This window comes from Arvicola amphibius, chromosome 6, assembly GCF_903992535.2.
Source record: "Arvicola amphibius chromosome 6, mArvAmp1.2, whole genome shotgun sequence".
Taxonomy (NCBI): Eukaryota; Metazoa; Chordata; class Mammalia; order Rodentia; family Cricetidae; genus Arvicola; species Arvicola amphibius.
In genome coordinates, this window is record NC_052052.2 from 51,367,417 (window position 1) to 51,380,089 (window position 12,673).

At 40.2% G+C, this 12,673-nt stretch overlaps 1 protein-coding gene across 6 annotated transcripts in view; it reads right to left on the reverse strand.

Annotated features, from left to right (window-relative positions):
- The window catches only part of Fggy (FGGY carbohydrate kinase domain containing), a 368,123-nt gene that overhangs the window by 110,471 nt on the left and 244,979 nt on the right, over positions 1-12,673 (reverse strand). For all 6 annotated transcript variants that reach the window (XM_038332750.1, XM_038332754.1, XM_038332751.1 and 3 more), the window contains one exon: positions 5,427-5,488. In XM_038332750.1, coding sequence (XP_038188678.1) covers positions 5,427-5,488 — 62 coding nt within the window. The remainder of the gene's footprint in view (positions 1-5,426; positions 5,489-12,673) is intronic.

The window sequence follows — 12,673 nt, forward strand, 5'->3', positions numbered from 1 at the left end:
CCTTCTGCTTGCCTGTACCTAAAATCTTCTTACCCATCCCATGACAACTTTCATTTCAGAATCACCTGTGCTATTATCTCAAAGCCTTGTCTGAGCCCAGGACCCTTTTATTGTCTATGTTCCCATAGCCACGTGTGCTGAACATGACCTTTTGAGCTCCCTTGCTACCTTCTTCAACGCAGCCTTGTGTGAGGAAAGGGAGGATCTCAGCATCCTCATGCACCATTGTCAGTGGACTTTGTAACTGAATCTAGACATGTCATACCAGAGGAACCGTGAATTCAAAGAAATTGATTCTTGGTGAGATTTACAGGCTTGAGAAACCAATGTGATCAAGAAAATTGAGTTGTGCTAAATGAAATACCAGGAAAACTAGGGAAAATAGTTTAAAAGATAGACAGGTTTTGAAAAAAGAAAAAGAATTAGCAGAACAAAGATAGTCCTCAAGGACCTGCCACCAAGGGGTCAGTGAGAGGGACGTTCCTCATAATGACTTCTCCCAAAGGCAAGCCAAACTGTCTGGCATTCTGCTCGGTCTCTTCAGTCAACTCCGAGTCTCCTGAGGATATCCAGCCTTATCTTCTTAAGTCTCCCTCGATCTGGAACCCCTTACCAGTGCTTCCTTCTGTCTGCAAGAGAGCAGCCAGGGCAACGTTCTTAAAAGGCAAATTTCATCGTCTGTTTCCTCTGCTTAAAAAATGCAACCCTTGGGGCTGGAATGTGGCTCAGTGCTCACTATGTATTCTGTAGGCACACGGCTTGGGTTCAAGATGTAGAACCCCAAGATCAAAACCAAAAACAAATCAGTGAACAAAATCCAGTGTCCTTTCACTGATCTGGGATGACTGGCATGGTGGCTGGCCGCTGGCAACTTCCATCTCGCATCTGACACCCTCCCTCCCAGCTGTGTCCAGCCACGAGGTCTTCAGTGTTCTTTGAGCCTGCCCAGCTGATGCTGCATAATACCCTGGAACTTGCTAGTCTTTGTGTTTGGAAGGACCATTCTCATAGCATCGTAGCTTTTTTCCTCTTCCTTTAAGGTCCCGCTCAAGAATTACTGCTGCAATGACAAGGACAGCGTCTCCTGTTGCTCCAGTACCCCTTGCTCTACATTTCCTGAGTTACCGCGTTTTTTCATTTATAAATTATCAGTTCCAGACGACATGCGTATATGTTTGTGCATTCGTTATAATATATGTAAATGCACATGTGAATATATATATATACATACATACATACATATTTCTATAAAAGCAAGTTTGGTTTGTTTCTTCCCTGTTCTATCATAATGTTCACAAAATAAGTTAGACTTGACAGATCTAACCTTGGCTTCAGGAGCAAGCCTTGATAGATCATGCTAGCATCATCTATTCAAAGATCCGCTGTCACTAGGACTTCATTCTGAGACATTTTTAGTTTAGTTTCTATAAGAAAATCAAGACAAAGAGAAAAAGAGCTGGATCAGCCGTTGATGGTAAGGAAACTTTGTCTGTGGGGTAAAATACCTAGATATCTGGCCCCATATTAAGAAAGATGCTGGTTGCCGGCTACATGTATGAGCACATGGAATTTGTTTACTTAATTTACAAGCTCACAAGAAATTTCTATTCAGAGATGTGGCCTAAAGGGATTATGGGAGATCAAGAGGATTTGTTTATCTTACATTTGTTTAGCTATACTTGTTCCCAGAATTTCAAACAAGATTTGCTGAAGCTAAGCTATGAGGGGAGGTAATATGTGTTAGTGGCTTCAGAAGGCCCAAGTAACAGCACGGAGGCCTATGGATTTCCTTCTGTTGTGAAAAGTCAACTTTATTTTAACAGAGTTTTTTTGTATTTCATTCAAGACCTAAACTATGAGAATGCTGTACCAAAAAGATTTGATATGAAGATGAAAGAAACAGGAAGGTGAAAGAGAACTAATTTTATTCAATAAACATGCACGAGAGTCATCAAAATACAGGGAGAGAAGAAGTCAAGAGCATAGTTGGGATTACTTTTTGGGAGAGACAACAAAACAGTAAAAAACTGTGGAGAACTAGCTGTCATGAATATTAATGTTGCTGGAGCGGGGGAGGGACAAAAGCCCAGGAACCTGGAAAAGAGGAAGATTCAGAAATACAAGAAACAAGGATAGACAACATCTTGGAATGTTAGGTGTAGGCATGAAAAAGGGACAAAGGAGTGATCCTTGATGTCACACGCTGTGGGAAATGTGAGAAGTGAACCTGTAATGCATCCTGTGGATTTAGCAACGCTTAAGTCACTGAAAAATGGTAATGTCAAAAGCTTCAGGGAGCTGAACGTGACAGAGTTCACACTATAACAGGCAAAGGAAGAGAAGAAAATGACGAAATAGAGACCAGGGGTATAGGAAACATGTTGGAGAAGCTCAGCCTTAAAGAGAAGGAAGAACAGGGAGGGGCTAGATGAGGTATGTGGCTATCAAGACTGAAGTCCAGGGCTCACGCTAGGCTGGATTCTATGAATTACTGCTTCCGGATTACTCGCTGATGCACAGGCTTCAAGACTGCATTCTAACTACAATGTCTTGCTTTTCTATTTGCAGCATAAACTGAAATGGGGTTCTTCTGTAGAAGACCGTTACAGAAGTTAGGTTTCATTGCAAAAACCTAATTATTCTGTAGGTTTATATCAAGCACTAAATATTTACATATTGATATCCCTAAGGTCTGATTCAATTTTACAACACCTGTAAGTAAATCAAGCAAGTCAGAACGGTTGTGGTTTTATGAGCTCATAATGGAGTTGTGGAAAGACATTCGTGGCTGAATTGACAAGAGAATCACTATCTTTACTCCCAGGCCTAGCATTCTTGCAATCCCATACACCTTTCATGAAAAACTCAACTGGCTACTGCTTACTGGCACATGGGAAGGGCTGCCACCGAACTCCTTTCTCTTTTCATCAGAGTGTAAGAGTGTAGTTGTCATTGTCACAATTCAGTTTAAAACCCTTGCCTACTGTTTGGATGCTCACCTTCCTAGACCTGGATCGAGGTGGGAGGAACTTCGACTTCCCACAGGGCAGGGAACCCTTACTGCAATCTGGACAGGAGAGGGAGGGGGAGTGGAGGAGGGAGGGGGTAATTGGGAGGCCGGGAGGAGGCGGAAATTTTTAATAAAAAAAAAGAAAAAAAAAACCCTTGCCTAGTATATCACCTCCCCAAAGTCAAAGTAAGTTCTCAGAGGTATCTGGGGCTAATCATCCAATTTTATCCCATAATAACGCATACCACAGTTGCTATTTGCATCCAGATGTCCTTCAGGATTCTGACCTCTATCCAGAGAAACTCATGCACATATCAAAGTCATGCACATATCATCAATGAAATCTGGTACGGAGTTCCTAAGGTTCACCAATGATTGGAATTTAGGAATTCTTGTTCTGGGTTACACCATGCCTAAGCCAATGAAAGTACCAGTTGATGAGGGTGCACGGTATAAGCCTTCTCCATAATGATGGCATTACTATGACTCCTGGGGGAAGGCTAGGTAATGCATCCTCCTTTTCTATACCCTGGAAGCACACTGCTGAGATCCGATGGAGCATTATGCATTCAGCTCTGCATGGACTATCCTCTCTGTTAGAATGCAAGCCCCCAGCAGAATGACATCTAACAAGGAATATCAACAACCCTTCCTATCATGAGCATTGTTAGTTACTGAATTTCTACTATAACTCGCCACTCACCACTTCTGTCAGCAAATGCTCTCTCACTTCTGGTTTTCTCTATAGCCATATGATGTATTTACATTGTTAGTTCCATTCACTTTGAGATACAGAGGTAGAAAGAGATCAAGTCAACTGCCCAGGTCCATACAACTGCCATTAAGTCTCTACTCATGCGGTTTTGGTTCCACAGTCTGTGATCTCACTTGCTATGTTAGACTTCCTTACTGCCTAATACTAGGTGATATTATTGTGTCACACAGTTGCATTTTTAATATTTTTATTTCAATTCATTTTATATTCACACAAAGTATAAATATGCAAAATGGTAGACATCTAAGATTTATCATCTGAGATACTAATATGCATAACAATACTTCTAACTAACCTGCAAAAATTTGAACTTAAAGTGCATGTTTTTCTTTTGAGACAAGAGTCTTTCTCTGTAGCTCAGACTGGCTTGCAACTCATGTTAGTCCTCCTGCCTCAGCCTAAGTACTAGGATACCAACAGAGAATCACTGCACCAACACTAGCATGTGAATTTTGATGTTCCATGCACACCAATCTCCTAAGATTCTTTTCATTAGCTGTGATAATCTTGGCTCCGTTATCCACTGTGCACTTAACTATCTGCTCAATTATAGTCTATACATAAGAGTTTTCAGAACAGGTAACACATACACATGTAAAACAAACTTAGAAATTAGAAGTTTATTGCTATCTTTAGCTATTGCACAATACTGTCAAAATATTCTTTGCCAAGAATTACTTAGGTCACTTCTTTTCTTTCTTTGACCCTTTTTGGTAGTATAGGAAAGCTATTCCTTTGTTATACAGAAGGCATGGTTTATATTTATATTTCATTTTGCCACTCTACCACAAATATCTATCTATCTATCTATCTATCTATCTATCTATCTATCTATCTATCTATCTATCTTTATTATTATTATTTGTATAGCTAATCAACTATCCATCAACTATCTACCTATCTACTTATCTATCTATATATCTATGTATCTTTGTATCTATTTTTTGTATCTATGTATCTAATCAACCATCTATCAACTATCTATATATCATCTACATTTCTTTCTCTAAACATGTTATGGGGCTATGAGGCCTCCCATGATTCTGCGAGAGAGATTTATATGGAAACAAATATCCAGAAGTATTCTCTTTTACCAGCATGCTCCCAATTCCATTTTTCCATCCCCTTCCTATACAAACTTTATGAGCAACCAATCTTGTTTTCTAATTTAATTTTCCTGTAGTTCTTTTGCACAAATGAGTACACACACATAGATTTTTCTTGTACTCCTTTGCACTTGATTTTACTTAATATATCTCAGAAGCCAATGCATACTAGCTACTATTTTTATTTTCACAGATGAAGTCAGAGGTTGAATCACTTGTGCAAGACCACACATCTGCAAAGGTGTAATGCCGGGGTACACACCCAAGAAGTCATGACTCCCAAATCCACGCACAGCCATCTCCATCAGGGTTGCTCATCCACACAATCTGTGTGTGGGAGTAGTTTCTGAGTTTTCTTAGATCGCTCTAAAACCAACTTAACAAATGTATTTTCAAAACCATCTGGATGATCATCTTAAGTACTGCCAAGTATTTGCATTGTTCATAAGCTCTGAAAATCACACAACTTCTGAAAATGAATGTCACTCATACATCCACATAGAAAGACTACAGGGGGAACAGTAGGAGGAGTTACCTGGCCGTGGCCTTGGCTTGTAGTTCAGGAAAGGCAGCATGGCCCTGCACCATATGGTCTATCTGAAAAACATGAAAGAGATGTGTCAATTTCATAGTGTCTCTATCCTTAATGTATGCACACACGCATACACACGCACACACACACCTGGTTTGTTCAACTAGTTGTCCATATATACTATAAGAACATTTTTTTAAAAAGTCAGTTCTATATGGATATATCAATTCTTTCAGAAATTTAGTTGTTTTTTTTTTAATGCAAGGCCCTTGGATTTATTAAACAAAATTTAGAAAGAAGAGTAGCAGCATATGGGACACCTAATGCTGAGCTAGTAGTAATAGGTAGCACTGGCCCTACAGCAAAGATTGAGAAGAAATGGATCCGTTAAGTGGGTGAGGGCTAGGCATCCTGGTTGTTGAAAGGACTGTCTCTTGATCACTTCATTTCTCCCCCTTAATCCACCTCTAAGCAGCTGAGAACCTACTGTGCCTTACTAAGGCAGTCACTGTCCAGGGGAAAGAGTGAGGGGATAATGATGAAGTCCCAGCTAAGCACAGCTGAGGTGCACTAGACCTGACCAGTGACCCCACCCCCACCCCAAACTGAAAATTGTCACAGGGGAAAGCAGGACAACTCTGCAAGGACAAGGATGTCTGATTGTACAGATCGTATCTGGAATACTATGTCTAGGATTTAATTCCTAATCTCCTTCGTGGCTCTGAACAAAACATGTACTATGCCTGGAAACATCAACGCTTCGCAACACTTTTCTATGCCTGCTCACTAATCTGTATATTTCTGAATGTTTACTTCAGTCTCCAGGAGTCTAAAACAACCTTTTAGAAAGAATTATTTTCATTCTGTCTTGAGCAGAGTATTTTGGCCCCATGGAAATTGGCTGAGTGTTTTTTCTTAAGAACTAGGGCTGTGAAGAAAAGAAGCAAATTGATTTTAGAGATACGGAGGCCAGGCTCTGGTTCTGCCTCTCACCATCTCTGTGACTTAGAATCACTAAGCTGCTCTGAACCCCAATAGTCTCCTTTATCTCCAGCTTTGTTTTAAACAGGATTCGTTGGAAGAAAAGTGTGTCTGCTACAAGGCCAACAGTAGCATAAATGTCACCTAACATTCATCAGCTCATCTTACATCAACAACAACCAAGAATTATACACATGCTGTTTCATCTACTGCTTACAGAGCTTTCAGGAAGATGCTGTTCTCTGTTACACAGACAAGAAAACAGGGGCTAAAAGACTTCAGCCAGGTAATTAACTTATCTCAGGTCACAGGGAGTAGGTCATAGACCCAAGTCTCAGTCTATGGTTTCTAACACCTAACGTTCTCATTGATAAACTGCTGTGCTGTGTGGCCTAATAAACTCCTAGGCTGAATGTAAATTAGTAACTTCGACTGAGAATAATTTTGTGGAAATTCATCAAAATAATACCAAAGCCGCTGGTCATTTCAATTAAAAAAAATAAAAACATGCAGTTTTGAAGTATGTGCTTCCTCTTGGTTCAACTTTGGGTCACTGTAGTAAAGCTATTCTAGAGCCTCAGGAAAAAAATTACAATTCCCATAGAGCACAGGGGTGATCTATTAGTATCTTAGTAGATACGGCAAATGTCTACATTTAATGCTAATTTTTATGGGAAGCACATTAGGAGTTCACAAAACAAATATTTAAATGACCTTCCAGAAAGACATGGAAGTTTTTATATGAATGGAGTTATTTAGTGCTTTTTGAGTACTAAATGTACTAGGAAATGGGCTTAGATTCTGAGGGCACAGTGAAATGTATGCACAACACACATAAAAGCATGATAGTCCATGCACTGAGCTACCTACCAAGTCCTTGTTTTTGTTGGTTTTGTTTTGTTATAGGGTTTCATTATGCAGCCCACACTGACTTAAATCTCACGATCTGATCTTCCTGCTTTAGCTCCTCAACGGGGTTATTATGTATTACCATGCCAGTAATTTTGGCTCTTAATTATCTAGCTTAGTTGTTTCTTCTTCTTCTTCTCCTTCTCCTCCTCCTCCTCCTCCCACCTCCTCTTCCTCCTTCTCCCCCCCTCCTCCTTCCCCCCTCCTCCTCCTTCCTCCTTCTCCTTGTCCTCTTCCTCCTTCTTTCTTATTTCTTTGTTGTTGCTGTTTTGAGACAGGATTTCTCTGTGCAGTCCTGACTGTCCTGGAACTCACTTTGTAGACCAGGTTGGCATTAAACTCAGAGATCCTCCTGCCTCTGCCTCCTGAGTGCTGGGATTAAGGGCGTGTGCCACCACAGTCTGGCCTTACCTAGTTTTCTTATCCAGAAGGGAAAAAAATTGGCTTTACTCCCACCCAAAATTCCCATGAAAATATGAATACAGGAGACTGATAAGGGAGGGAAAAATCAATTTTCTCTAGGAATAGTTTAGCCCATTGTAATTGGTCAGTCTAAACACATGTATACACAAGCAACACTAATATCCTTTAATAGAGGGTGTGTTTGTGTTAGAGAGAGAGAGAGACAGAGAGAGAGAGAGAGAGGACACTAGCATACTTTACAGAAGAAAAAATCATTAATTATTGTTGGAGCAGGCACAGAATGAGTTGGAGGGGAGAAGGAAAAGGTAGGAATGATGTAAATAGTGCATTCATGCAGGAAATCCTAAAAAGAAGAAGAAAAATGAAAGAAAACACGCTGCTGGAAGGAGCAGAAAATTCAACACAGCAGTTCTCTCATGGTGTAAACGTCACTAAGAGATGTTGCTAACGATGCTTGGTTTTTCACAACTTCAATATTAGCTTCACATAGCAAAATTTTCATTAGTAAGTAAATAAATCCTGATTTAATTCAAAGCAGTTAGTTCCCTCACCAGCAGAACAGGAATTTTATGTAGTTTTAGTTGTTAATTAGCACGTTTATTTGTGAGACTAACATCTGATATATGGTTATTTTGTCCTGTTTATCATTTTAAGAACACGATACTAAGATAAATAAAAGTTTTTTTTTACAAGGGGAGACAGTATGTCAAAACTCAAATATAGTCTAGAGTGCTAACAGTTTTCACAGCTTCTACCAACGCGAACTGAGTATTTCGAGCCTAGTGAATAAGCACAGGGGTCAGTGCAACCAAGACAGATAAAATTTCTTTTCTCATTAAATTATCTCTATAGAACAATATGAGTCGACATTAGAGGCTCTCTCCCCCAGGACAACCACTGGACCATGCTGAGCAGAGAGTCAGGTGAACAATCTTCACTTTCCTTCCCATGCTGCAATTCCAGCTCCCTAGTCTTATCCCACCTTTGTGGCAGACAGGGTGCTGTGGCCTCTCCTTTCTTTCTGTCCCTATTGCCAGGGATGGTTTCCTATAGCCTTCCTCCCTCACCTCATTCCTTTAACACTGGCAGGTCCTAACACCTACAGCGTGTTATCTCTCTCTCACTCTATTCTCTATCTCTCTCTCTCTCTCTTTATACTCTATACTCTCTCTCCAACCCTCTCTCCCCCCTTACTCTTCCTCTCTCTCTCCTCTCTCTCTCTCTCTCTCTCTCTCTCTCTCTCTCTCTCTCTCTTCCTCCCTCCCCCCCTCTCTCTCCACTTACCAGGATCTCAATGGCCTGGGAATCAGGTAGTGATCTTAACTGTTCTTCCTGTCCACCTTTTCTAATCCCCTAGTCTAATCCCCAGCACCGCAGCAGAACACCCTTACCAGGCTGTCTTTCCTCTCTTCCCCCATTCCCGGAGGACTTCACAGATGCTCATGGCAGACCCAGCTTCCCCACCTCATATGAACCCTCTTAGATCCCCTCCTCTTATATCCCATCCCCACTCCTTCCTGTCAGCTCCCAATACCTAGAAACATCTTCTACCTGGGAGACAAGGAGCCACATATGGCAGGGACTCAGAAACACTCCCTATTTGACGACTCATATCTTGTATACTTAAGCTCAAAAGAGGGTATCTGAAAGAAAGGGAGGGAAAACCTACCCAACTAGACATCAACACTAGAATTCCCAAACCATCCCATACCCAGATGCCTAAGCACCAGCATGAAAACACAGCAACAATGACGACAATGTGTGTCCACTCAAGCCTAGCAACGCTAGCAGGTAGGCCCTGAGAAATGCAATACAGCTGAAGAATAAGACAGGGACTTCAAAACACCTATTATGATTATGTGCAAGAACCTTAAAGAGGATATAAATATATCCACTAATGAAACCTATGAAAACACACACAGTGGAACAAAATGAAGAACACAGTTGAAGACATAGAAGAGTGGAAATGGAATCACTAAAGAATCCTACACTGAGGTAAAACTGAAAATGAAAATGTTAAATTTAATAAAAATCCTACCATAAAACATCCAGAAAATCTGAGATATGATGAAAAGTCTGAATCTAAAAATAATAGGAATAGAGGAAGGAGAACTCCAGGTCAAAGGCACAGAAATATTTTCAACAATAGCATAGAAGAAAATTTCTATAACCTAAAAAAGAAAATGGCTACCAAGCATTCAAACCATCAGATAGATTGGACCAGAAAAGAAAGCCCCCTCAACCCGTAGTAATAAAAACCCTAAAGGTACAGGAGAAAGAAGGAATATTAAAAGCTGCAAGGGAAAAAAATCAAGTAACATATAACATCTGACTTTTCAATGGAGACTTTAAAAGCCAGAAGGCTTGAACACATGTCCAAAAAGCTATAGGACCATAAATGCCAGCCAACACTACTATATACTCAGCAAAAATTTCAATCACAATAGATGGAGAAAATAAGATACTCCATGATAAAAAAAAAACATATTTAAGCTACCAATATAGCTCTAAAGAAGGTGCTAGAAGGAAATCTTCAACTTGAAGAGGTAAAAAGAGATAAACCACACCCAAGAAAATACAAGGAATAAATAATCCAAGACCAGCAAATCAAAAGGAAGGGAAAAGAAACACCACCACAATAAAATAATAGGAGACAAAAAACACTGTTCATTGCTAATTTTCAACACCAGTGGTCTCGATTTCCCAATAAAAACACACAGACTAATGGAGTGGATGCAAAACCAGGATACAGCCCTCTGCTACATACAAGAAACACACCTTAACACTAAGAATAGGTATCACCTAGGGGTAAAAGGATGAAAAAAAAGACAATTTTAAAAAACGGAACTAAGAAGCAAGCTGGTGTAGCCATTTTAATATCTGACAAAAAAGACTTCCAACCGAAACTAATCAGAAGAGATAGAGAAGGACCCTATATACTCATCAAAGGGAAAACCCACTGAGAGGACACTGGAATTCTGAACACCTTATACACCAGATACAGGGACACCCAAGTCCATAGAAGAAAAACTACTACAGCTAAAATAATATACCGCCCCTCACACAGTGATGGTGAATTTAACACCCCAACTCCATAAGAGACAGGTCAGGTCATCCAGACAAAAACTAAACAGAAAAACGCTGAACTAAATGATGTCATAAACCAAATGGACCAAACATGTATTTACAGAATATTTCACCAAAACAACAAAAAAAGACATACCTTCTTCTCAGTCGCTCATGGAACTTTCTCCAAAGCTGACCACATATTCAAACAGAAAACAAGTTCAAACAGAGACAAGAAAATTGACATAATACCCTGTATCCTATCTGACCACCACAAATCAAATCTGGGTATCAACAACAGAAAGCTTACAAACTTATGGAAATGGAACAACTCACTACTGAACAATAAATGTGTCAGGACAGAAACGAAGAAAGAAATCAAAAACTTCCTAGAACTGGATGAAAATGGAAACAATGTACCCCAATCTATGGAACATGATGAAGTTTCTAAGAGGCAAGTTCACAGTACTAAGTGACAGCACAAAAAATTGGAGCCGTCCCATATTAGTAACATGATGGCACACCTGAAGGCTCTAGAACAAAAAGAAGAAATAATTTCTAAAAGGAGTGGATGGCATGAAATAATTAAACTTTAGGCTAAAATCAATGAAATAGAAATAACAATAAAAATATAAAGAATTAATGAAACACAGAGCTGGTTCTTTGAGAAAAATCAATACGATTGACAAATACTTAGTCAAATCAACTAAAAGACAGATGTAGAAGACCCAAATTAAAGCGAGAGAGACAGAGAGAGAGAGAGAGAGAGAGAGAGAGAGAGAGAGAGAGAGAGAGAGAGAGAGAGAGAGAGGGAGGGAGGGAGGGGGGAGAGAAATGGGGGGCATAACAACAAACACTGGGAAAATCCAGAGAATCATAAGTACATATTTTAAAAACCTATACTCCAAACTGGAAATCTAAAAGAAATGGATAATTTCTGATATAAGCCACCTACCAAAGTAAAATCAAGATCAGATAGGCAATGAAAACGGACCTCTAACACCTAGTGAAATAGAGGCAGTCATTAAAGGTCTCCCAAACGAGAAAGCCTGGTGCAGAGGACTCTCCCAGGAGACTATGGGGAGGACCCCATCTTAGACTCCTAGCAATAGTGGATAAGTGGCCTGAACTAGCAGTCTCCTGTGACCAGATTGGTGCCTAGACCAACTGTCATCAGAGAGGGGTCATCCAGCAACTCACGGAAAAAGATACAAAGACCCACAGCCAAACCTTATGTAGAGTTCCAGAATACTGTAGAGGAAGAGAAAGGAGTAGAGAAGCCAGAGGGGTAAAAGACCCCTCAAACAATCAACTAACGAGCTCCTTAGGGCTGCAAAGACCGCACCAACAACTGAGGAGCCTGCATAAGACTGACCTAGACGCTCTGCATGTATGTTCCAGTAGTGTAACTTGGTCCTCTTACGGGACTCCTAATAGGGGGAATGGGGCTGTTTCTGACTCTTTTACTGGCTTCTGGGACCCTACTTCTCAAACTGGGTCACCTTGCTCAGCCTTAATACATGTGGAGGAGCTTAGTCTTACTGTAACAAGATATACGACATTTAAATGATACTCATAGGAAACTTACCCTTTCCTGGATAAAGATGGAAGGGGAAGGGATTGGGGGATGGGAGGGGGGAGGACAGGGGAGAGGCTGTGACCTGGATGTAAAGTGAATAGATTAACAACAACAGTAATAAGACAAAAAGAAGAAAAAGTCTCCCAACCACAAAATAAATAAATTAAATAAATAAAAGCCCAGAGCAAATTAATGCCAATACTCCCCAAAATAGAAACAGAAGGAACACTGCCCAATTCTTTTCATGAGGTGACAGTTACTCTGATACCTAATCCACATAAAGACCCAACAA